This window comes from Chelonia mydas, chromosome 3 (genome assembly GCF_015237465.2).
Source record: "Chelonia mydas isolate rCheMyd1 chromosome 3, rCheMyd1.pri.v2, whole genome shotgun sequence".
NCBI lineage: Eukaryota > Metazoa > Chordata > Testudines > Cheloniidae > Chelonia > Chelonia mydas.
The window spans coordinates 54,912,073-54,939,427 of record NC_057851.1 but is presented as its reverse complement, the minus strand read 5'-3'; the positions used below and the strand labels follow the sequence as shown (position 1 = coordinate 54,939,427).

The 27,355-nt window shown below is 40.8% G+C and overlaps 1 protein-coding gene across 46 annotated transcripts in view; it reads right to left on the bottom strand.

The window, feature by feature from the left end:
- Positions 1-27,355, bottom strand: part of RIMS1 (regulating synaptic membrane exocytosis 1) — a 489,881-nt gene that overhangs the window by 247,350 nt on the left and 215,176 nt on the right. For all 46 annotated transcript variants that reach the window (XM_043542504.1, XM_043542505.1, XM_043542468.1 and 43 more), the window contains one exon: positions 20,611-21,482. In XM_043542504.1, coding sequence (XP_043398439.1) covers positions 20,611-21,482 — 872 coding nt within the window. The remainder of the gene's footprint in view (positions 1-20,610; positions 21,483-27,355) is intronic.

The window sequence follows — 27,355 nt, the reverse complement described above, 5'->3', positions numbered from 1 at the left end:
AAATTAATATATCTGAAAATGTAGTAAACATCCAAAACTATTTAAAATAAATGTTATTCTATTCTTTAACAGAGTGATTAATTGCGATTAATTTTTTTAATCACACGATTAATCGTGATTAATTCTTTTAATCACTTGACAGCCCTAATGATAACACAAAACATTCATTTTCTTTATTGTATTCTAGTTGTAGAAGCAGAAGATAGTAAATTAAGTATGTTTTTCATTAAATGTTTGTATATTATGAATTAAGTAACACACCATAAACTCAAAAATTGGATTGAAATAAATATTTTAAGTAAATCGGGCTAGATTTTCAAAGATGTTTAGGCACTAAAGATGCAGACAGGTGCCTAGTGGGCTTTTCAAAAGTGCCTAGGTAACTAACTCCTTTTGAAATCAATAGGAAGTTAGGTACCTAGGCACTTTTAAAAATCCCATTAGGCACTTACCTGCATCTTTAAGCATCTAAATACCTTTGAAAATCTGGTCCATAGTCCTTAAACAAAACTAACTTTTTCTTGCAACTGACTATATGTTTCTGTTATACTGACGGTTTAATGATTTTCTCTTTAGCTGGACTCCCATGGAACAAACAAGTACTATTGTACAATTAAACAAACCCAGGCCTGTGAATGTAATTTCCATATATGGAAGTGAGCCAATAGGAGGAATGTAACACTGTGGTAGAGTGCACATGGAGGTATGTTCCAAGATAGGCCTTATGTTTAACAACTGAAGTAGGAAGACGTGTCTACGTTTGCGGAGATATTATCTTTGTAACAGAAAGAGATACCTACTTGAATTTTATTGTATGATTATTTAATGTGCTAGTTGAAAATTACATTCCATAGGCTCCATCTAGTGGCTAATTTAGCTTTTTTATGGTCAAGAATATATAGACTGATGGATTAAGAAGCAAATTTCAGTACAGTTTTCTCTTTCTTTCATTGTGATATGAAGAAAAACATTCTCATCACCTAGTTCTTTAAAAAAAAAGAACACAAAGGGAAGTGGCATCTGCTGAAAGAATTACTACAAAATTAAAAATAAAAGGAAAAAAATGCTTAATGTTAATGAAAACAGCACATTTGGAGAGATGAAAGATCCTCAATTTATAGATGTGTTATCAATAAAAGAACCAAGTTAACAAAAGGCTAGCTATTGAAATAACTGTATCAGGTTAAATATGGTTAAGAGCTATCTTTCAGAGCTCAGGTTTGGTCCTACAAGTTGCTCCATGTGGGAGGTCTCCTGTGCAGATGTAGAGAATCCCCCATGCTGAGTAGCTTGCAGGATTTGGATTTCTGTATCTTCTCAGTGAACAACACTGAGACAACAGATACTTAAGTATTATGAATAATGCCTTCGCCAACTCATTTTACTTGAGATTTTTTCAAGAATAGTCCTGTGAATTTTAACTAATTTATGTTTCCTTTTGCTGATATTGAGGGGGGAAAACTTTATGGTATTTTGTGCCAGATTTCTACAGATTAAACCCTGAAAATCAGTCTAAAACGAAAATGATTAAATATATAAACTAGTTAAAATCAGTATGATAAGTATATGTTGCATGTTTTTCCCCCGCATTACGTAGCTGAAAGTTATTAATTTTTAGTTACTCATGCAAGCTGTAATGGAGAAGTAGTCAAGTTTAAGTTTATGCTTATTCCCCCACCCCACCCCAGGATTTATTCCTCCCCAAGAAGACAGCTCTCTGAACTAAAACCTTCAAAACATTAAATTAGGATCACAATTCGCAAACCATCTCTATTCAGTAGTAAGACTTAAGCATGTACTCAAGTGCTTTGCTGAATTGGGTCCTCTAAATAATTTACTCCCAGCCTGGCACTGTTCCTAAGTGAAGCATGCAGCACACATTATACTGAGATCAACACTTAACTTACTGTTCCACACTTCAAGGGACGCAATCTGCTTTGCCTTGAAAGGCCAGCTTCTTATTTGGAAAGTACATTCTTGGACTCAAAAAATGGTCAAAATTAGACAATTCTCAGGGTTGACATCATCCTCCCAGAAAATAATTTGCATATATGGGGCAGAGAAGCAAGCCACAGGCATGAAAGTAAAGTGGACTGGTGTTTAAGTGTATAAGCATATAAAAGGTCATGTTTACATAGAGTTAGGCAATGTAAAAAGAAAATATTCTGAATAAAACTTATCATTTGAAGATGCTGCACAGCTGGAAAGAAACGACAATAAGATATTTAATATCCAGGATCTGGAAATTGTTATAGTTTGCAAGTGTGTTCAATGCAAGAGTCGGAAGTAATGGGGCAATCTGGTGGCACGCAATTGGACAGAATGGGATTGGGAAAGAGACTAGCAATGGAACTCTGCTACTTAATGAGTGCATCAAGCAGCACTTAGCAATCATAAATACTTTTTTCTGCCTGCCAGACAAAAAGATGATGTCATGGATGAACCCCAGATCCAAACAATTACAACTACATCATCATCCAGTGGCAAAATTTACAGGACATACAAATTACTGTGTGGGGCAGACTGCTGGACAGGCCATTGCATGATCTGCTCCAAACTGTTATTAGTAATTCGACCAGTGCAATGTGAGTTATCATCTAAATCAATCAGATAGCGCAACGTAAAGCAGTTACAAAATGAAGCTACATAAGCACAGTTTTGTCTGACCTTGCGAGTGTTACTACTAATGCTATTGTAAACAGCGAGTGGGTGACTTGTTGCAACACTGTATATCAAACTGCTCTTGCCACCTATGTTACAGCAAAACAATGTCATCAAGATTGGTTTGATGAGACTGATTCAGAAATTCAACAGCCATTCACTAAAAAACATGAGATGAATCGTCAAATTCTTGTATCCCATATCCCTGTAGTACAGTTGAAAAATATATGAATCTGTGTCAGGGCATCCACTCTAAGCTTAGAGACATGCAGGATCAATGGTGGAATGCCCAGGAAGATGAAATCCAGGGCTATGCCAACTGTCTGAGACCAAAAACTTCTGCTACTTTGAAAGATGTCAATGGTCCTATGTGCATTTGAAAAATGCAGAAAGCCTAACACTGATCACTGACAAAGGAGAAATCCTTCAGCAGTGACAACACATCGTCCAATATCACAGACAAGGCACTAATAAGAGTAGTGGATCAGCCAACTTGTAATGACAACATGGACACAGGCTTGTCCCTTGATGAAGTCAGCACTGCAATCAGTGCCAGAAAGAACTGCGGGGCTCCCAGATTGAATGGCATTTCTGCAGAAATATTCAAGTATGGAGATGAGAGCATGCTGAGACAACTACATGAACTGTTTCTCAATATATGGAGTACTGAATACATACCAGAAGACTTCAAAGACACTGCCATTGTCACTATAAACAAGAGGAAAGTTGAAAAGTCCGACTGTGGTAATTATTGCGGTATCTCATTATTCTCTATCACTGGAAAGATTCTGACCAGAGTACTCTGATCATCTGCTATGCAACATCCCATTGTCTTCAACAGGGCCAGAATTTCACCCCAAGTCTCTGATATGACAGACCCAATTCATTCACTCAAAAAGAATGTGCTAAATCTATTTTTTGTAACCACACCCTGACCACTAGACAGTACTGCCCTTCCAGAGCTAGGAATAGAACAGAGGAATTCTGACACCCAGTCTCCTGACATAATCAGCACATCATGTTCCAATCCCATGTGTAGCAATGTGGTATTGTCAAGCTCAAGAGATCAAAAATCATGAGTTGAACCCCCTCAATAGACCAAAAATCATAAGTCAGATGCCCCAAAATCAGGAAATAGGTGCAAAAAATCATGAGGGTTTTTTTTAAAGATTATATTATGGTTTTTTAAGTCTGTTTTTAAATTTTGGAACTCCCCCTGCCCATCCCAGTGTTTGTGTGGCATTTAATATTGCCCATTCTCCTAAATGTTTTGGATAAGGTGATTTTGGCCCCTGCTGAGGACCTCACCCCCATATCTGCCTGTCCCCTGCCCAGCAATTAACCCTGTCCACACCCAAGCCCCCATCAGTTCAGCCAACCCACATCCATCAGCCCCTAGCTCACTCAGTTCAGTCTCCTATCAGCCTCCACTTGTCCAGTTCAGCCCAACTTCACCCCTGCATCTTCTGGAGTTCTTCACACACACACACACACACACACACTAGGCCTGGTGTGGGCTGCAGCAGGGTTTCCTTTCCCCCTTCCCAGCCTTTGCGTCAATCTCTCTTCCCTACCTCTGGTTCAGAATTGTTTCTATCTTGCTGCCACTTTGAGAGAGAAACTGAATGAACCAGCAACACCAGCAGGAGCAGGTGCACTGCCTGTATATTGTCTTCCAGCAATAAGAGGACATGGCTCTTTCGTTAAAAAACATATGCCTTCTGTCATATTCCCAAGGATTATTCCTCTATGTTAGCCTACCAAGGAATAGACCACAGGGTTGCATAATGATTCTTTAGTCTGCACAGGAAATGTTATCACAGAGGTGTGTGTTTATACATAGATTATCACTCATAGAAGTGTACAGTACCATACATAGGTGCTCCCTGATGCACACTTACAAAGTATTTGATCTCCCCTGTGCTTTCCCTTCTCTGAGGACCTGCCTGCCAGGGATGTCATAAATTCCTGGGTGGGCTATAAAATCCCTGAGAGCCATCAATGCTGCAGCTACCAACAAGGGTGAGTACGGGACTACTGCCTCCTCCTCTCCTTTTTCTCAGTGTCTCCTGCATGGCTGCTTCAAGGGGCTGGTGCCAGGGTGTTCTCTATGGAGTGCTCTCAGCTCTAGAAATGGCTCTGCAGCTGTTTAACAGATCTTTGGGGAAGAGTGTAATGTCCATCTCTTACCTCAGTTGCCTCTCTGGAAGTCAGGTGGGATGGGCAGATGGACTGCACTTTATGAGAAATGTTCTTTTTTATCATAATTAATTATTTCTATTTCTGTAGCACTCGACGACTCCAACCAGAATCCATGCTCTATTGGGGGACATGCTACACAATCATACAGGACAACATGGCCCCTATCTCAAAAAATATTACAGTCAAATTCTGGAACAAATTAGAATAAGAATCAATAGGTGGGAAGGGAGGATGCGAATACTAGTAATAATAACTATATGTATTTATATAGGTTATCTATGTGTATATTTTCATATTTCCATTTAGTCTTTTTAATAATTGTTCAAAGTTCAGTGAAGTTATTCATATTAAATCATCAGTAAATCAAGGTTTGTGTGTGCACATTGGACTTTGCACAATTCACAAACTGAGTACATACAAACTGTCCAAAAATTTTTGTGCACAAACATTTTAGATTATGATCCTTTCCATCTAGCTTCTTTACAGGAAATAGAACAATTTGTTGAAAAAAACAAATAATAAGGAACATTTTCCCAATTCTTTACAGCAGAAGAACTTGTTGGGTCCCTCCACTTTGGAAGTTTTTTTTTTTTTGCCATCATCACAGCTATTAACAGTATTTTTTTCTAAAATCAAATTTATTTGTATCCCAAAGATGTCCCCTAAAATGAATAAACATGTTATACAAATATGCTGTATAGCATGCATGTTATATTTAATACACTGGAATATTTTTCTAAAATATCCCAATGACCAGGCAAATCCAAAATATACATACTGAGTTTCCACAATCAGTATTGAATCTGCAGCTTTTTCTTAGCTTATGATTTTTGCCTGGTATATGCATCTATTAAAATATGCAAACTTGTAACTTGAGCCATGCCAAGAAAACATTTTCTAAATACAAAACATTAATATAAACATAAAAAAATTAAAACAATAATTAAAATTGAGTCTAAAATAATTAATAAAATCAATACAAAGGGCCTTCTTTGACAGCCTAGGGCTTGCAGAGGCAGAGATTTGGACACTACCTGTCCTGTGTGTAAAAATCACAAATAACAGAGCAGAATGGTGCTGTACATAGGAAGCTAGAAACGTAAAACAATTGGTGACCCATTCTTATATGGGCTGTAAAACTGAAAACCAAAATCAAACAAAATCCATGCCCACACATGTAACCAGTGAAATTAATTCAATAGTAGGATATCCCCTCTTTCCCTGCCTACACACACACACACACACACACACACACACACACTTACACCCCTCCCCCACACTATTAACTGAGATGTCACATTATTCAGCAGTGGCCGCTGAGGTATTAAAGTGCACCAACCTCCATTTGCAACAAAGTATGTGAGAAAAACATATCCCAAAGCACTCTACTAACTACCATGGAATATATACAGGAATCATTTCATGCCCCACAAAAACAAACATGCCCCCACAACTCTTGAAAATGGTCAAGAACTTGGTTTTACATCTCATCTGAAATTATGATACTTTGAACAGTATGTTGCCTGCTAACACTGCACTTTGACATTAGATAAGTACTGACAGAGTTAAAACCTGCCATCTACGTACTCATCAATCCCATTTCCTGATATACTCTGACTTTTTCCTGGAGTTATCCAACCTAAACACTGACTGACCTTATTTATGTAGCTTGGGAAATGAACTAGTCTGTCTCTCCATCAAGAGTTACCAAACAGCAAAATAATACATTATATTCAACAAATATATGATAAATTACTTTTATTCTTTAGTTCATTGTGGACCAGATTCTATTATTAGACTTAGCATACAGTAGTTAGGATGATTATTGTCAATACATTAAATTCCTGTAATTCACAGAAACAACGCCTTCAGAAATTAATATAATAATATACAAAAGCCATCATCTGATTCTCTGTTATTTTGGAATGAACTCTTATTAGTTTTGAGGGTTGAGATGGCAGACCGATGCATATAGTACTCCTGTTCCCTATACATGCAACAACTTCCCCACATGGCATCCCCCACAGAGTCTTGGGACAGTGCCACACAGGTAGCTGATTCCCTCTTCTGCACAGCAGGGAAAGATCTTTGAATCGACCAGGAAACTGCCTAGCAAATGGCCATCAGGTAACTCAGAAAACAAACATACTGAAGTAGGCCAATAACTAATTTATTCTTCTCTTCTATAGGTTTTTAATTTTTCCCCTCAGGAGGAACACAAAGCTACCTGACCCTGAAGAGAAAGTACAGATTTGAATATCAGTGCCAAAACCTAAACCTGTTTTCTCCAGCGAGTGCGTTTATATACGTTGTACAGACCTACAGCAGTTGTGCTGCATCAGTAAATACTGTGTATTTCTGTACTTATCTTTCACAGCTCATCTCGTCCTCTAAACTTGCAGATCAAAAGGATAATCATAAGTCATTAGTGGCAGTTCATGGCTCTTTTACATTGTATATACAAAATGTATGTGAACTTTAGTACAGCATGTACCAAGAGGAGGGATTGACTTGTGGTTACGGCATTGCACTGGAACTAAGTTATCTGGATGTTAATCCTGGCTCAAAAGTGCTGAACACCCACGGTTAGGTCCAGATTTTCAGAAAAACTCAGCTCCCATTTAGGCAAATAATGGAAATGGTCAGATGTTTAAAAGTGCTCAATACCCAAGAGCTCCCAGTGGTACCTTTTAATTCTAATTTAAGTTTAAGAGAAGCTGCTGGATGCTGAACAATTTTGAAAATCTAACCATTTTGTGTAGGACCCTAAACAAGCGGTGAGATCTTTTGAAAATCTAGCCACTTACACAGGTGGAAAAATGGGAGCTGTTGGGTGCTGATCTTTTTTTAAGAATGTGGCCCTTAATATCTCTATACCTCAGTTTCCCAAATGTATAATGGACATCATAATAGTTCCCTACCTCATAGGGGAATTTTGGTGATACAATCATTTTATTAAGTGCTCACACACTATAGTGATGAACACCATAGAAATATCCATAAAAAAAAACAATAGAAAAGCTACAGAGGGGAGATCTTGATAATACAAAAACATCTTCAGATCTTGCCAACTTCCTCTGGAATGCACGAAAGAACTCACAGCTAAAAGAGTGCAAGACAACCTGTTCCCCTGTGTCTCTTTTTATGGATGAAAGTTTACATATTTTTCTCTTTTATGAGAACGGATTGTTTTTGCAAAAGTTTGCACTGGAAATGGAAGGTCACACATGACAGTTTCAAGTTACAATTGCAGCAGTACAGAATGACCATGCTGTGTTATATTTTTAATTACTGCATTAGAATTTACTCACCAAAATACTTCAACACCACTGTACTGGCCTCAGTGAGGTTCTCAATTACCTCCAGCCCAAGCTTATAGATGAGTGCAAGAAGTTTATTACAGCCGCATGCAGTGGGGAGGTAATTGGTGTCATAGATTTATATGTTAGGTATAAGGTAACCCAAAAGCAGGGGTAAGTGGCTATTGCAGGTATCAGCTCGAGATGGAGGGACTGCACCAGCAGAGCCATAGTCTGGTAGGTGGAGCCAGTCCCAAGTGCCTGTCCCGGTGGCTGATGTGGACTCCAAATTACTTCCTTGTTTTAGGGAGACGGATGACTTGTTCCTACATGCTTTGGAAATAAGGTGTGAATTGAACAAGGTGGGGAAGAGGACATGGTATGGTACCTCACTCCTCTTGTGGCTGGGACAAAAGCCTTTGTCATTTTTACCCTTGTGGGAAGGAGGAATATAAAGATTGTGATTGATGTAAACAAGCTTTGTTGCAAAAGTTTAAACTGACCCCCTGGAGCATGAGAGAACGTTTTTGAGGAATTCAGAAAAAAAGAGGATGTTATGCTGAGGTGTCAATTCAAATTAGGTCTTATGTAAGGAAATGGAAACTGTTTGGAGGGCTACCAAGGTCAATGAGGCCTGCAAGTTAATGGGTACAGAACAACTCTATAAACTCTCAAGTATCAGAGGGGTAGCCGTGTTAGTCTGGATCTGTAAAAGCGGCAAAGAGTCCTGTGGCACCTTATAGGCTAACAGACATATTGGAGCATAAGCTTTCGTGGGTGAATACCCACTTCTTCAGATGCGTGTAGTGGAAATTTCCAGAGGCATGTATAAATATGAAAGCAAGAATCAAGCTAGGGATAATGAGGTTAGTTCAATCAGGGAGGATGAGGCCCTCTTCTAGCAGTTGAGGTGTGAACACCAAGGAAGGAGAAACTGCTTTTGTAGTTGGCTAGCCATTCAGTGTCTTTGTTTAATCCTGAGCTCATGGTGTCAAATTTGCAAATGAACTGAAGCTCAGCAGTTTCTCTTTGAAGTCTGATCCTGAAGTTTTTTTGCTTCAGGGTGGCTACCTTTAAATCTGCTATTGTGTGTCCAGGGAGGTTGAAGTGTTCTCCTATAGGTTTTTGTATATTGCCATTCCTAATATCGGATTTGTGTCCATTTATCCTTTTACGTAGGGACTGTCCCATTTGGCCGATGTACATAGCAGAGGGGCATTGCTGGCACATGATGGCGTATATTACATTGGTGGACATGCAGGTGAATGAACCGGTGATGGTGTGGCTGATCTGGTTAGGTCCTGTGATGGTTTCACTGGTGTAGATATGTGGGTAGAGTTGGCATCGAGGTTTGTTGCATGGATTGGTTCCTGAGTTAGAGTTACGATGGTGCAGTGTATAGTTGCTGGTGAGAATATGCTTCAGGTTGGCGGGTTGTCTGTGGGTGAGGACTGGCCTGCCTCCCAAGGCCTGTGAAAGTATGGAATCATTGTCCAGGATGGGTTGTAGATCACTGATGATGCGTTGGAGAGGTTTTACCTGAGGACTGTATGTGATGGCCAGTGGCGTTCTGTTGGTTTCTTTCCTGGGCTTGTCTCACAGCAGGAGGCGTCTGGGTACACGTCTGGCTCTGTTAATCTGTTTCCTTATTTCCTCGTGCGGGTATCGTAGTTTTGAGAATGCTTGGTGAAGATCTTGTAGGTGCTGGTTTCTGTCTGAGGGGTTGGAGCAAATGCGGTTGTACCTCAGCGCTTGGCTGTAGACAGTGGATCATGTGGTGTGTCCAGGATGGAAGGTAACTATAGGCAGGAAAGAGGGGGAATATCCTTCCACAGTCTGATTGCCTGATGGTCTGTGAAAGTGTAACGGACTCTGAATTGGATCGGAGAAGGAATTCTGCTCACCTTAACTCAGTGGGTGGGGAAAAAAGGCCACCCCAATGGGGAGGGGAATCAACATTACTGCTCCTCCCCCCAGACAAGCAGTGGTGAGGCCACCGGAATCCCCAGGTCCCAGCCTCAAGGGAGGTGGAGCAGAGACAGGAATTTGACTATTGGCGAGGTCTGAAGACTTTCCCTTGACCGATTCTTCTGCTGTTAAAAGCAGTGAATGGTTGAGAGCAAAAGCACAGGGAGGCAGCCCTGACATATTTCTCCCTTTGGTCCAGGGAATGGCTGCTTGTAATATTCCTAGGGGAATGAGGAATCTCAATCTATCACTGAGGCAGCTGACTTCTTGGGGAAGCAAGGGACACCACACTCCCTAGAAACCACATGGAAAGTTGAATAGGAGAATCATGTCTTAAGATTACACCAAGTGGTTTGCGGGTTCAAGGATAAGAAGGGGTGTGTGAAAGCTCAGTCTCATAATTTCTCAAGTTAAAATTACACAGGATGGTTGTTAAATTACTGCATATAGATTTTTAAAGGATGTAAATTGGCTTGCTAGCAGAATGTTTCTTTTCTGAAAAGGTGAAATGTGAAATTGTTAAAGGTAATGGCAAAACTGCCATCCAGGGAATAAACCTGTCCAGGCAATAGCCAATGGGCTCCCTTCAGGTGCCAGTCAGCAGCTTAGTTACGCTCACTTATGTGGGAGGGAAATGTGACAGACTGACAATTTACTGCAGTATCCTGAATGAACTTCACTGAATTAAGTTAAACCTTATTTAATTAGGTTTAATACCTCTGGGGTCCATTGTATTAAAAATGCAATTGTAACTTTTCCAGAAAAACGACTAATGCAATCTCAAGAAAGTAATAGGAACTTTAAAGAGTTTTTTGGAATAGTACGTGTGAAGTGGATTTCCTAGGAAGTACCCCTGGTAAGGGGAATGCAAATAACCACTTTGAATCCACCTTTTTGAAGCTATGCTCAGAAGAGAAAAACCCATTGTCCACTAATTGTCCACCCTTGTATCTCTCTGCCTTGTATCTCTCTGCCTGCTCCAGAGACAACCATAAATGCCACTTTGCTTCCTGTACCTCCTCCCTTCTGAGATCTCTCAGCCTTTATAGAAATCACCTGACCCCTTCCTAGCTGAGTCTGATAATCAAACTAGGCTGGTTGGACCTAGGCCCCAGGCCTTTAAAGAGTCAGACCCCACTGTTATCAAATGTGGTAACTAACACATTTTTCAAAAAAATCTTCTATTCCAATTTAGACAAGTCCAGAATGGCTTCATCTCTTCACCTTTCATACACTGATGTTTTTCATTTGGACAATTTACACTGTGCAGTGTACCACATGGTTCTCTTTTGGCCCATTGGTTATTTATCTATTGCATATAGTGTCACAGTACTTGGAGAAAATCTCCAGTAGGGGTTTAGAATCATAGAATCATAGAATATCAGGGTTGGAAGGGACCTCAGGAGGTCATCTAGTCCAACCCCCTGCTCAAAGCAGGACCAATCCCCAACTAAAGCATCCCAGCCAGGGCTTTGTCAAGCCTGACCTTAAAAACTTCTAAGGAAGGAGATTCTACCACGTCCCTAGGTAACGCATTCCAGTGTTTCACCACCCTCCTAGTGAAAAAGTTTTTCCGAATATCCAACCTAAACCTCCCCCACTGCAACTTGAGACCATTACTCCTTGTCCTGTCATCTTCTACCACTGAGAATAGTCTAGAACCATCCTCTTTGGAACCACCTCTCAGGTAGTTGAAAGCAGCTATCAAATCCCCCCTCATTCGTCTCTTCTGCAGACTAAACAATCCCAGTTCCCTCAGCCTCTCCTCATAAGTCATGTGTTCCAGACCCCTAATCATTTTTGTTGCCTTTCACTGGACTTTCTCCATTTTTTCCACATCCTTCTTGTAGTGTGGGGCCCAAAACTGGACACAGTACTCCAGATGAGGCCTCACCAATGTCGAATAGAGGGGAACGATCACGTCCCTCGATCTGCTGGCTATGCCCCTACTTATACATCCCAAAATGCCATTGGCCTTCTTGGCAACAAGGGCACACTGTTGACTCATATCCAGCTTCTCGTCCACTGTCACCCGTAGGTCCTTTTCCGCAGAACTGCTGCCTAGCCATTCGGTCCCTAGTCTGTAGCGGTGCATTGAATTCTTCCGTCCTAAGTGCAGGACCCTGCACTTATCCTTGTTGAACCTCATCAGATTTCTTTTGGCTCAATCCTCCAATTTGTCTAGGTCCCTCTGTATCCTATCCCTACCTGCCACTGTATCTACCACTCCTCCTAGTTTAGTATCATCCACAAATTTGCTGAGAGTGCAATCCACACCATCCTCCAGATCATTTATGAAGATATTGAACAAAACCGGCCCCAGGACCGACCCTTGGGGCACTCCACTTGATACCGGCTGCCATCTAGACATGGAGCCATTGATCACTACACGTTGAGCCCGACAATCTAGCCAACTTTCTACCCACCTTATAGTGCATTCATCCAACCCATACTTCTTTAACTTGCTGACAAGAATACTGTGGGAGACCATGTCAAAAGCTTTGCTAAAGTCAAGAAACAATACATCCACTGCTTTCCCTTCATCCACAGAACCAGTAATCTCATCATAGAAGGTGATTAGATTAGTCAGGCATGACCTTCCCTTGGTGAATCCATGCTGACTGTTCCTGATCACTTTCCTCTCGTGTAAGTGCTTCAGGATTGATTCCTTGAGGACCTGCTCCATGATTTTTCCAGGGACTGAGGTGAGGCTGACTGGCCTGTAGTTCCCAGGATCCTCCCTCTTCCCTTTTTTAAAGATGGGCACTACATTAGCCTTTTTCCAGTCGTCCGGGACTTCCCCCGATCGCCATGAGTTTTCAAAGATAATGGCCAATGGCTCTGCAATCACAGCCGCCAACTCCTTTAGCACTCTCGGATGCAACGCATCCGGCCCCATGGACTTGTGCACATCCAGCTTTTCTAAATAGTTCCTAACCACTTCTTTCTCCACAGAGGGCTGGCCACCTACTCCCCATGCTGTGTTGCCCAGCGCAGCAGTCTGGGAGCTGACCTTGTTCGTGAAGACAGAGGCAAAAAAAGTATTGAGTACCTTAGCTTTTTCCACATCCTCTGTCACTAGGTTGCCTCCCTCATTCAGTAAGGGGCCCACACTTTCCTTGGCTTTCTTCTTGTTGCCAACATACCTGAAGAAACCCTTCTTGTTACTCTTAACATCTCTTGCTAGCTGCAGCTCCAGGTGTGATTTGGCCCTCCTGATTTCATTTCTACATGCCCAAGCAATATTTTTATACTCTTCCCTGGTCATTTGTCCAATCTTCCACTTCTTGTAAGCTTCTTTTTTATGTTTAAGATCCGCAAGAATTTCACTGTTAAGCCAAGCTGTTCGCCTACCATATTTACTATTCTTTCGACACATCGGGATGGTTTGTCCCTGTAACCTCAATAGGGATTCTTTGAAATACAGCCAGCTCTCCTGGACTCCTTTCCCCCTCATGTTATTCCCCCAGGGGATCCTACCCATCAGTTCCCTGAGGGAGTTGTTCAGGGGCTTTCCTGAAGTCCAGGGTCCATATTCTGCTGCTTACCTTTCTTCCCTGTGTCAGGATCCTGAACTTGACCAACTCATGGTCACTGCCTCCCAGACTCCCATCCACTTTTGCTTCCCCTACTAATTCTTTTCGGTTTGTGAGCAGCAGGTCAAGAAAAGCTCTCCCCCTAGTTGGCTCCTCCAGCACTTGCACCAGGAAATTGTCCCCTACAGTTTCCAAAAACTTCCTGGATTGTCTGTGCACCGCTGTGGTGCTCTCCCAGCAGATATCAGGATGATTAAAATCACCCATGCGAACCAGGACGTGCGATCTAATGGCTTCTGTGAGTTGCCGGAAGAAAGCCTCATCCACCTCATCCCCCTGGTCCGGTGGTCTCTAGCAGACTCCCACCACTACATCACTCTTGTTGCTCACACTTCTAAACTTAATCCAGAGACACTCGGGTTTTTCTGCAGTTTCATACCGGAGCTCTGAGCAGTCATACTGCTCCCTTAGATACAGTGCTACTCCCCCACCTTTTCTGCCCTGCCTGTCCTTCCTGAACAGTTTATAACCATCCATGACAGTACTCCAGTCATGTGAGTTATCCCACCAAGTCTCTGTTATTCCAATCACGTCATAATTCCTTGACTTCACCAGGACCTCCAGTTCTCCCTGCTTGTTTCCAAGGCTTTGCGCATTTGTATATAGGCACTTGAGATAACCTGCTGATCGCCCCTCATTCTCAGTATGAGGTAGGAGCCCTCCCTTCACAGACGTTCCTGCCTGTGCTTCCTCCCGGTATCCCGCTTGCCCACTTACCTCAGGGCTTTGGTCTTCTTCCCCCGGTTAACCTAGTTTAAAGCCCTCCTCACTAGGTTAGCCAGCCTGCTCGCAAAGATGCTCTTCCCTCTCTTCATTAGGTGGAGCCCATCTCTGCCCAGCACTCCTCCTTCATGGAACACCATGCCATGGTCAAAGAATCCAAAGCCTTCTCTCCGACACCACCTGCGTAGCCATTCGTTGACTTCCACGATTCGACGGTCCCTACCCCAGCCTTTTCCTTCCACGGGGAGGATGGACGAGGACACCACTTGCGCCTCACCTCCTTTATCCTTCTTCCCAGAGCCACGTAGTCCACAGTGATCCGCTCAAGGTCATTCTTGGCAGTATCATTTGTGCCCACGTGGAGAAGCAGGAAGGGGTAGTGATCCGAGGGCTTGATGAGTCTCGGGAGTCTCTCTGTCACATCGCGAATCTTAGCCCCTGGCAAGCAGCAGACTTCTCTGTTTTCCCGGTCAGGGCGGCAGATAGACGACTCAGTCCCCCTGAGGAGAGAGTCCCCGACCACCACCACCCGCCTCCTTCTCTTGGGAGTGGTGGTCGTGGAACCCCCAACCTCAGGACAGCGTTTAATTATGTTTGGCCTGTTATGGGAATCTATGTACACTTACACACACACTCTTCTCATACTGGATTCAAAAGGTTTAAGGTGGGAAATTAATCTATCAGATCTTTTTTGCTATCAGTCCAATTAACACTCACTACATTTGCCTGAAACAAATGAACAGCCTTCTCAACCACTCTCTTTCTTTCAGTTTGTTGAACACTGTAACAAGGAAAAAAGCCTTGTGTTTTTGAGTCTCAGAACATTCCCAAGTACTCATTGCTTTCTTTTCTTATTCTAGGCTGTCTCCAGTGATTTCCTTTTAAAAATTCTGCCAACAAACTGATAATAAGTTGGGATGACTTCTCTGGACATTATTAAATAATTCTTTCCAAAAACGACTTACTCCTAAATTATTAAAAATACTTCTAAAGAGAGTTTGGGGGTGCTTTGGAATGAATCAAAATCCCCCCAAATGGCAGGTATTTTCAAAATATGTCCCCAAGGACGATGTCTCCACTCTCTCTGCAAAGTGCTTATCTCCGTCCCGTCTTCAAATTACACAACTTGACCATTGTTCAGAATCAATATACTTATGGGGTAGTTTTCAAGAACAAAGTATAAATATTTCTAGCAAAGGCTGGCTTAATGTGTCTGTCAAGTGATACTGCCTGCTTCTTACGATTGCAAGGAAGCCTTTTCTCTTTTAAATGGTAAAATGATTCCTCGGTTCCTCACAGCTCCTCTGTAAGCAAACACACTAAACACTTGGTTTTTAACAGGGGAAAATGTTTGTCAAAATATTAACATCAAATCATTAGCTTCCTTCCTCTATTTCACATCTCTCCCAGATATTTTGCAAATACAGTACTCGTCTTATTGTCATTCTGTTTTAATTTTTTTCACAAACATTTAAAGGAGAGTACAAAAGACTATCATGATTACGCGTTCAACATGCTTACATGTACTCTCGCTCAGGTGATGATGTATTTATGTTGGCATTCATTTCTTGTTTGCATTAACTTTAATAGCTTGGTTTTTATTTGTGAGGCCATTCAAGCTCTAGGTTTTATTTGCATGATTTGTTATACTTTTATATCCCTGCTTGTATTATTTTGGATCCAGATTACTTATTGAACTCATATTTATATGAGGTGATGGAGTCCAGAGCATTTTTGATTTACAAACCCAAGCTTTACAACTAATCTCCTTAGGAGGCCAAATATGCAATTTCTCTCCCAGCTTTTGAGCAAATGCTAGAGGAAAGGTTGGTAAAATTCTGTCCTGTAACAGCACGGTTCATCAGCCCCAGATTCTGATCTCAGTTACACTAATACAAATTAATTCTGGAGTGTTATTCCAGATTTACACGCACGTAAATATGGTCCATGAGTTTTACTATAACAGTTTTATCATTTTGCTATTGATAGATTTCCAATAATTATCTTCATTGCAATTTAAAGCATAAAAATTTTGCTCATGAGTGATTATGACTCTTTGAAAGAAAAGAGTTCCCAATGCTACACAGTTTGGTTTTAATCCCAGATGTAACACTGTCATAGCAATACGGGGTTTGGAAAGCTAGAGGGCCTGTTAGTAATGCTTCAGACATTTTTAACCTTTGCAAATAAGCTGGCTTTGAAGTGCCACAAACTTCTAAGGGCCCTGCCTGAGGACTCACCATAAGGTCCGTCCAGAGAATTTGTTTGAAAATTTGTTAAGATAACAGCAAAACTAATAATATAAATTTATCACTGACTTTTAAGTGAAAGTGTTTAATTGCTTTATTTAAGCATCACTTCAGAAATCCAGCTTTGAGGGAATTGATTTAACAAACATATTCTATCGAACAGAAATTAATACTCAAGGGGGTGTGTGTGTGTGCGCGCGCATGCATGCGTGTGTGTGCATACGCATATTTAAAAATCTCATGATGCAGCAATAACTGAAGATTCCCTCTCTGGAAGAGTCAATGTTAAAGACAAGCTAAAACCAATGACTTAAAGACCCCTTACTTTTGAGAGTACTTGAATCCAGATCTATTTCTTTCTACATCTGTCTGGCACTTCTCTTTATAATTTATAGTTGATGGAACCAAAACTTTGAATCTGGAACTTGGGGGAAGTTTGGTCCTGATGCAAAGTTTGCAGCTTGAACCCATTTTTATTTATTTTTTATTTTTTTATTTTTATTCATGATCAATTATTTTTTAAATAAGTAAAAGGGACGTAACTTTTTTTTGCCTTTTCACTTTTATTTATAAAGTGATATGACACATTTTTCATATTTTTAGAAGTAGAATCCTTGAACATGGACAAACATCAGATTAAATATGGTGAATAGGCACATATAATGTCCAATGATACAAATCAGTTTTTGGTGGATGTATCAAGTGTAACACACACTTCATAAAGTTCAATGAACAAGCAAAAGTATTCTTCAGCTATTGCTGGAATTGTCTTTGGCCTCTTCATTTTCTCCTTCTGCACCCTGCTTTTAGAGGCTCTACTCCACAAGAACAGCTTTAACAATCATTCCTATGCTGATGATTCACAAATCTACCTCTCTCTTTACTGACAAGCTTTCTCCTCCTTCATCCAATATAGTATCTCTCTTTCTGACATCTTTTATAGATGTCCAGTCATCATCCTAAACACAACATAGCGAAAACTGAGCTCTTGATCTGCCCCCAAAGCCCTGCTCTATCCTTCCTTTCCCTGTCCCCGTGGACAACACCACCATCCTTCCAGTCACATAGGCCACGAACTCTGTGTCCATCTTTGACTCAGCCCTATCACCGGAATCATATATTCAGACCATTGCTAAATCTTGCTGCTTTTTCTTACACATCTCTATAAGCTGGATTTTCTTCTCTGTCTACACAACAAAAGCTCTTCTCCAAGCCATCATCATTTCATGCTTTAACTATGGCAACCTCCTCTTTACAGAACTTAACTGCTACTTGCTCTCCTCAAGTACGTTCAGAATGCGGCTGTTATAATCAGCTTCTTGGTTCATCATTCTGATCACATCATCTCCTCTTTGGGTCCCTCCACTGGCTCCCTCTTTACCTCTGCATCAAATATAAGCTCTTTTAAAGCCCCCACTCTACCAAGCTGATCTAGTAAGCTATTGTGACACCTGCCTCACTCTGGTAGAATTCCCAGCCCTTACCACCTACTTGTCAGCTTCTACCTTAAACACCTTCATGCTTTCTCTGACCTTGCCGTTTATGCATGGAAAAAATCTCCCTGATAAAATCCAAACAGCTACTTTCTCATCCTCCTTCAAATCCCTTTTGAAGAACTAACATCTGCCACTATGCCTAGAAAACCTATCTTGCTGGTAATAAAAAGCCAGGTGATAAGTTGTGACTATCCACACCTCTTTCATTTTTTAACCTTTCCCTACTCCCTTCCTCTCTAATCCTGCCCCCACTTAAAAAAATACAATAAAGTATAATTTTTGAACAAATTAATTACATTGACAGATTAATTTGCTTGTATTTTTTATTTTTATTGCTAACAATCTGTTTAAGTGACTTGAGTCAATACTTGCATGTGATATGAGTCACTTGATTGACTGTAGATTCCTATAGGTGAAACCATTTTGTATTTTAATTATGGCACTTATCACCATGCTGAAATGCCATAAATTACATTCAGTTAACATTAAAGATTCTCCAGTTTTGAGGCAATTCAATCATCACACCACCTTATTCCCGGACTTCCCCTACTGAAGACCTACATGATTTTGCCTTACTGAATATGTTACAATGGTTGTGAGACAAAGTGGGTGAGGTAATATCTTTTATTGGACCAACTTCTGTCGGTGAAAGAGACAACCTTTCGAGCTATGCAGAGCTCTTCCTCAGGTCTGGGAAATGTATTCTGAGCATCACAGCCAAATAAAAGGTCAATCAGATGGCTTAGCATAAATTTAGCACATATTTTAAGGTACCGTTCAAGAATATATGCTAACTACTATTGCTAAACTATCTGTTTGACCTTTTTTTAGCCGTGATACTCTGAGTACCTTTGCCAGATCTGAGGAAGAGCTCTGTGCAGCTCAAAAGTTTGTCTATCACCAACAGACGTTGGTCCAATAAAATATATCACCTCACTCACCTTGTCTCTCTAATATCCTGGGACCAACACAGCTACAACAACATTACAATGCTTGTCTTATTTTTCCAGAAGTTATAAAATCTTATGCATAATTACAAGTTTAAAGTTTTTTCATGTATATAATACTTTACATAATCCTTCTTTCTTTACTTAATGTGGGGGGAAAAAGGTAACTAAAACCACATAATCCCAAAGATATAGCTTCTAAACATATATACCATGATTAGCCTGAATATTTTCTTTAACTCCTGCCTGAGACTGGGACATTGGGGAAAATATGAACTATAACTGATTAAAAAGGCAAATGGCAAGTATTTAATGCAGAAAAACAAACGGCATTATGAAAGGTGAAGGATGGAAGGGTGTCCTGTTTTATCTCCATAAAATGAGCATGTGAGGGATATCAGAAGGAAAAGCATGTCAGGTAAACACACACAAACAGAGGTACAGATTAACACACTGGACTCAAGCATGTGTTCAGAAAACAAAGTCAAGACATAAAGTCAATACAGACAACCCATTGACATTGTGACTGTAAAACACCCACAGGCAACTTCAAAATGACAAAAATAAATAATTAAGCAGTCTAAAAAGCCAAATACTACCTCTAGAGGTCCTCACAGAGTCCCATTAATGCCATTTAAAGACAAGCTGTGGTAACAATGAGATGGAGTCAGCACTTTGTCACAGACTTTTTTGATTATTCCTACTACTAGTAGTTCATCATTCATGTACTTCTTCTTGTGCAAATTTTTTACCCAAGCAGAAACACTTTATTAAAAAACACAAAATGTATTGCTTAGTAGGGCTCAGTGTTACCATAAATAGATAAAGGAAAATTGAAATAACAGGATGAAAACATTTTTTGTTTAGTTCTGGAGCATATTCACTAAAGAGACAAAATTTGGCAGACCCCTTATTTCTCCCCTAAATAATATCTCCACCCATAAATATTTTATCACTTTTGACAGTGTATTATGGCAGATTCTTGATATTTTATTAAAGTTAATAGAATTTTGTTTATTCTTATTCTGAGATTAACCAAGATGTTTTGTGAAGATCTGACATTTTATTATGATGAGTTCTGAATGTTTGTGAAACTAATTTTTCATGCCATTTGTTCCATTCACTGAAAACTGTTTCACATTTTGAAAAATAAGATGAAGTGGTAAGTAAAGGGGAATAGAAACCGCAGAGAAGAGTATAAACCAAAAGCCCTCAACTTGTAATTGTTACATGAAAGAGGAGAGGGAAGGAAGGAGAAAAATCACGAGCTGATGTTAACTTTGGACTATCTCAACTCAAAAGAAAAAAGTTATACACCCAATTCAATGGGTATATTCAACCTCTCCTAGGTGAAAACGCTATGAGAGAAAAAAGTAAGGGGGAAACAAGAGAAAGATGAAGGTGACAGCAGAATATGTACAAAATGTTTTTCACACACAACATGTATATAATATATGTAAAGCTCTTACCTTTTTCACTGACACTTTCACTTTCTATTTCCACATCTTCACAGCTAGTATATTCTGGTGTTGATGCCCCTTCTTCTTCTGAGCTACTGACCGACATCTGCCTTTTCTTTCCACCTCTTTTTGATCTATGAGGCTTTGGAGGGGATGGCCGCACTGATTCTGACTGGTCAGAACTAAGGGAATCATTCCTTAGCATGGTCTCCATTTTCTCCCGCTTTGCTTTTCGCATGAGAATAGCAGAACTAGGATCAAGGCGACTTTGTTTTTTAAAGGAATCATGGTTCTTGGATTCTAGGTGTTCTGTAGGAACTGGACTATGTCTGGGAGTTGGTGGACTATGATTAGCTAATTGTTTAGAAACAGAAATTCTTACATCACCTGGTCTTTCTATAGAGTATGATCTCTGAGTTTCCATAAGAGATTTTCTGTCCTGAGTTCCCTGTAACTGTGAGCGTTTTCCTAATTTATTCTCAGGTACCTCTGCTTCCTCCACTTCTGTATGTGCCAAAGCTACATCACTGTGTCTTCTTTCATGCCGTGCTTTAGAAACTTTTGCATGCATACGCATCTGTTGTTCCTCAGGATGTGGCTTCACAGGATACCTTGCCAGATTTGGGTCACTCCTATACCGAGTGTGATACTCATCTTCTTTCCTTTGTTTTTCCTCATCAGCTACCTTGCCTTCCTCAGGTTTTTCTGGCAAGTCTGGGTAGTCCTGTGACCTTCCTTTCTCCAGCCTTCTGCTTTCATGCCTTTCTTTACGTTCCCTGTCGTCTGCTTGTCCTTGTTGAAGTGAAGACTTTGGCACACGTTTACGCTCACTTTTTAGACCTAGTTTTCCATTTTGTTCTGAAATCAATGCTGTCTTCTTCCTACCATGGAAAGAAGTAAAACAGTGTGACAACTCTAATCATAAAAAAAGCAAACAGTGGAGCCAAAGGGTACTGGATCTGTCTAAACTGTAGGTTAGAAAAAGCTAAGTAAGCTGTGGGAAAGAACATAGAAAGATATTTCACCTACTAACAACTTGTCTTTTCAACATTGTTTCCTTCCCTTTCCAAGAGGAAATTATTCCCAGAGTGAAAACTATAAAGTTATACATTCTATAACCTATAACTGATGCATAAACTCATAAAGAATGTTAATATAACATGGCTGAACAAACAAAGCAACCATTTACAAAAAAATTAAAAACCAAATGCATCATTGCTGGAATTGCAGCAGGATAATAGAGTGATGGCATATTTTTCTTACCATTTTTTTAAGTCAGCAGCTATGCGGGATGGTCTGGCATGACCACCTATCCACATCCCATTTCAAGCACATCAGTATTATATATGTAAACACCATGAAATGGGAGATCTTTCATATATGCAGTGACATAAAGAGAATCAATATGCATATGTGAAGAAGTTCAACAGAAGGAGTCTATCCAAAGACAATATTTGATCTATCTTGCTTTATTTTACTTAACCCTAAAGAAAATAAGTAACTATTTCACATAAATCTACAGATTAAGAACATCAAAATAGGCCTTTTGGATTAGTGGAATTTCCATTTTTGGTAATGGGAAAGTACAACACATTTTAATGCATTACTTTATATATAGCCCGAATGTACAACAAAATGAAAGTGCCTGAAAATTATGCTTTTTTATTTCGAGGATCTTTCAATCCTAGTCCTTCTTCACTTGGCAAATTGGAGTTGGATTTCTGATTCAAATGTATTTCTTCTCGGATCTCCCAATCATAATAGATTTACCATTTTTCTACTGTATCCTATATAAATCCAGGAAGCATACTTTGGAAAACATTTTGGAGAGTCTGTGTCTGAAAAGTTTATGTGAATACCCAATAAATCTGTCTTGGGACCATGTAGCGGAGTGGTCACCCCGCTCCGGCCCTGAAGGGGTTAAAGTAGCCCTGGAGAGGGCTGCGGCTGGGGAACAGCTAGGCTGATTGGAGAAGCAGCCACAGCTGGGGCCACACCCCAATCAGGGCCCAGCTGGCCCTTAAAAAAGGAGGCCAGAAGCTGGAGGAGTCTCACTCTAGCCCTGGAGTGGGAAGGGCTAGCTGCCTGGAAGCAAGGAACCTGAGGTGGAGCAGTGCTGGGGAATAGGGCGAGGGAGCCTGGGAGCTCCAGCCTGGTAAAACCCCAGGCTGCAGGCCTTGGTGAAGGCCTACAAAGATACTGGGGCTGCAGAGGGGCAGCCCAACGATAGGCATAGGCAGCAGGTCGTAACCCCCTTGCCAATGATGAGTGGCCATTACAGACTGCAGTCTGCCCCAGTGAGTGGGGGCTAGATGATGATTGGCATTAGCCACTGAGGCAAAATGGGGTTAGAGGGTTGGGGGTTCCCCTAGGAGGGGAGACCCAGAGTGTGGGGATACTGCTGAGGCAGAAACCCCGGGTAAAGGGCTGCGGGGTCCAGGAGGGACACAGGACCAGTGACAGGCAAGGCACTGGCCTGCAGAGGGTGCTCCAGGCTGGAAAGAGCTAATTCCTGGGACAACCAGCAGGAGGCGCCGTGCCAGTGAGTCGTTACCCCACTACAGACCACCACCTCAAGAAGAGGAAAGAACTAGTACAAGACTGTGGCAAATGGCCGACGCTATTATGGGGGTCCCGTGCTTTCCCTTCATGTGATGGGTCAGGACGCCACCTCTTTCCCCTATTCTTGGGCTTCCTGCGCTCTCTCCCCTTGGACAGGGTTTTTCTTGGTCCTCTGCGCCTGGGGAGTCCCTCTGCTTTATTTGAGCAGGGTTTCCCTTCCCCTGGTACTCTGATCCTCTGGACAACAACAGTACTCCTCCAAACTACAGTCAGCTCTCCTGCTGGGGTTTTTATTAGGTCTCTGGCCTTAATTGGCTCCAAGTGCTCTAATTAATCTGTAGTAACCACTCCTCAGTCCACAGGGAATAAGGCTCTGATCATCCTGGGGCTTATATACCTCCGATCTATCACTGTCCTGCTGCCCTCTGTCCCTGCTATATCACAAGACATGGCATGCTTGAAGGGAATGATGATCAGAATGATTTATGATATATTATACGTATGGCACTCAAAATATTCATGATGCTTTATAGGCATATAATAAAAGAGAATATAAACTCTTCAAGACAGGTACCCACGTGTCTCATTCCACAATCCTTACTTCCATCTACTTACTGACAAATAGTCCCACTGACTTCTTCCAAGCTTTAACAGGATAACTCAGACACAAATACTAGAAGAAAGGCAACATTTTAAAATGTCATAACCTTTAACAATTTAGTCCTATTATATTCCCATCTGCCCCCTTGCTTTCTATGTATTTTTCTCTTATTAGAAAGTGTAAATTATATATAACCATATGATTCCTATCTTTACTAACTTCTCCCCTTTTTCCTTCTTCTAAATCGACCGTGTTCACCAACTGCTTTACAGTCCAATTATATATTATCTTTAACACCCTACTTCACTCCTTTTTCTGACACTAACTCCAACATAATCCTCTCATCTTCCCTCACTGCTTACCATATGACAATTATCTCTCCCCTTAGCAGATAAACAGGGCTTAGAATGTTGGTTCAGCAGACATCAGAAAAGACAAAGTACTCTTCCCACTGCCCCCCCCATCTCAAATCTTGATGGGGAGGGGTGAGAGCAGAGGACAGGCACACCTAGGAGGTGATACTGGGGCTTCTCCCCTAAATGACTGAGGGGATACCCTTGCAAGGACTAGCGGCCTAACCTGCTATGACTCTATTGTCCTCTTCAGAGACCTCAAGGCTCACTTTCACACCCTAGCTCCACCCCATTGTTGCTACTGTCTCTCTATGCATGTGTACTAAGATAACATCTCCAGCTCTTGGGTCTTCCAAAAAACATAAAAAGCGGGTATGATTAGATAGCACGAGCCTTCTTGGAAGCAGAGATATTTGATGTAAACCACAGAATTACTGTCAGCTCCAAGGAGCATTAATTAATTCGATCAATGTTTAAAAGCATTTAAGAATAGATCTGCTGTGATAATTTGGATCTGGATGGCCTACTCCAATTGTGAGCTCAGCTGGTAGAAAGTGGGTGAAGTTCATAAAACGTTACAATGACCTGTAACGATTAATGCTGATAGAAACAGGTACAAAAGAGAGACTGAAAGTCTGGGATTAGTTCAAAGAAAAAGGGCTACAAATGTAATAAGGACTGTGATAAGGTTGTGACGAACAGAGACGCGAAGAATGAAACTGGAAATTAATGGACCAAAAGTGGTATGTCAGAAGTTAGACCTAACCTGGTGGACACAATAACGAAGGGATGGCCTACTCCCTCTAACATCCCTTTTTTAGGGCCCCTAAAAAGAGACACTGGGGACCAAAAGGGCAGAACAGACTCCTTGGGCATTCCCTAGAGCAGGGGTTACCAAACTTGGTTCACGGCTTGTTCAGGGTAAGCCCCTGGTGGGCCGCAAGATGCTTTGTTTACCGGAGCATCCATGTGCAGCTCCCAGTGACCGTGGTTCGCCGTTCCCGGCCAATGGGAGCTGCAGGAAGCAGTGGCCCAGCCCGCACCACTTCCCACAGCTCTCAGGTAAACAAAGCGTCTCGAGGCCCGCCACAGGCTTACCCTGAACAAGCCATGAACCAAGTTTGGGAACCCCTGCCCGAGAGAAAGGTTGACAGCTTCTGCCTTACTCCAAAAACTGTAATTCTTTGGTGAGCCTTGTTCATCAGGACATTTAGACCAGTGCACTGATGAGGATACCTGACCATCAGCACTGGACCAACAGCAAACTGGATATACACAAAATCCCACTCTGTTGTTCCTACTATATTCCTCCTGTCTTATCACTTTCTCTCTCAATCCTGAGACCAACATGGCAGCAGCATGGCAGCAGCAAAATGATATGAGACTACCCATCCAGATCTGCCCAATCTGACAAAAATCAGCGAAGAAGAGGGACCCGACCAGATGAGTGAGACAATGTCCTGGACTAGGAAAGTAAGCCAGTATCCAGAGCAACAGCTGTTATGGCTGGTGAACTGACAGCCTAGAGCATCCATCTGTGACTGACCGCCTTGTATCCTAAGAACTTAAACAAAAAGCCTATATACCCCCACCTTTACTCTCCTCTCTCTTCTCACTTCTCTTTTGTATCTGTCCATTTTGTCAAAAGCAGGAAACATAATCACCATCCATAGAGGTCAACTCATACTTAAACAACAGAACTAACCTTTTTTTTCCCTACTAAGAAGAATTACTTGATGAAATAAGAGACTCTAACCAATATCCTCTTTGAAAAAGGGATGCTGCTAAGTTTTGATTAAGTTTGTTTTACCTAACCACTGAATTTCAGTTTCAAAATGCTTTATGCTTTGTTTTCAATTCTTTTTCACTCCTTTTTCATTTGTGTATCCTCATCAATACATTTCCAAACACTGGCATAAATTTTCTAGTGTGTTTGCCATGGGACTAAGGAGGCCAACATCTCTGTATTCAAAATCCCAAACCACACTTAACTGTTTAATGTTATACAGTGAGTAACAATATCATATTAACAACTTTTACTTTCTGGGCCCTTTTATTCCATCAAAATTAACACATATATGGTGTCCCGGGGTGAGCTTCACATATCCGCTTCTCCCTCCCCCACCCCATCACAAATAGTGGACTTGTCATCTGCCCCTCCAAACCAAAAAATTTAGGTTTTACATTTTTCCTGGTCTACAATGTGTAATTGGCATCAAAAGGATTAATAATATCAAAATCTGGATACTTCTATTGTATGCTGCTGCTATTTTCTACTTAATACAACATTTATTTTAAAATCCTTGAATATGTTAAGCTTGCAAAACAAAGTTAATTTTCTTGTTTTAAAAAAGGGAAGCTTTAATAACTCTATTTTAAACTTATTAGTTTGTTTAACCTTTCAACAAATACATTGTTCTAATTTTGTTTGTTTACCTTGTGGTTTGTCATTTCTGTGATTAGTAATAACTGATTGTTTAATGTAAAGGCTTTTTAAAAAAGCAAAAGTAAAAATGAAGTGTTTTGAACCGTTCAAGGTTAAGTTTCTAAAACAAACTAAAACATTATGGTTTACTCCCTCGTTAACAAAATGCCAATTTAAAGGTTGCTTTTCCCTGAACAGTGAATTGTGTGTCAAACCACCTGAACTAAGGGCTGTTGCAGCACCAATTTTTTTGATTTTGTTTATTTTTGGCAATGTGTTATTTGCATTTTTGTGTTGATTTGGGGGGTTTTTGTTTTGGGAGAAAGCACAGTACTAGTATTGCAGGTTAGATTCCCGTGATGAGCTAAATTACCACCATTGCCATATTGTTTTCACAAACGGTGGTGAAACAGGTAAACAAAATTTGCAATGGACTAAAAATGCCTGTGAAATTTTACCACCTTTGTATGTTACAAATGGCTCATAAAAGAAAAAGTGGATTCAAGGAACACTACCTTCCTGCTTCTTTTTATCAAAAAGTAATAAAACTGGCTAAAAATGCTATAAATTCTAAAAAATTCTCTAAGTAAGCAAGGATAAATACTTGTGCATAGAATTTCATAGTTGGTATAAATATGTAACTTAAAATGTGTAAGCAGGAAAAAAAAGTAAGGAGTTTTCCCCCCTCACCTTTACTCATTCTGGGCTTACAGACAAAGAAGTGATAAGAGCTGGTTTCTAAGCATCTTAGGAACATACAAATAACCACAGTTTGGCATTTGGTTTATCTATAAATGAAGTGATTTGTAAGGA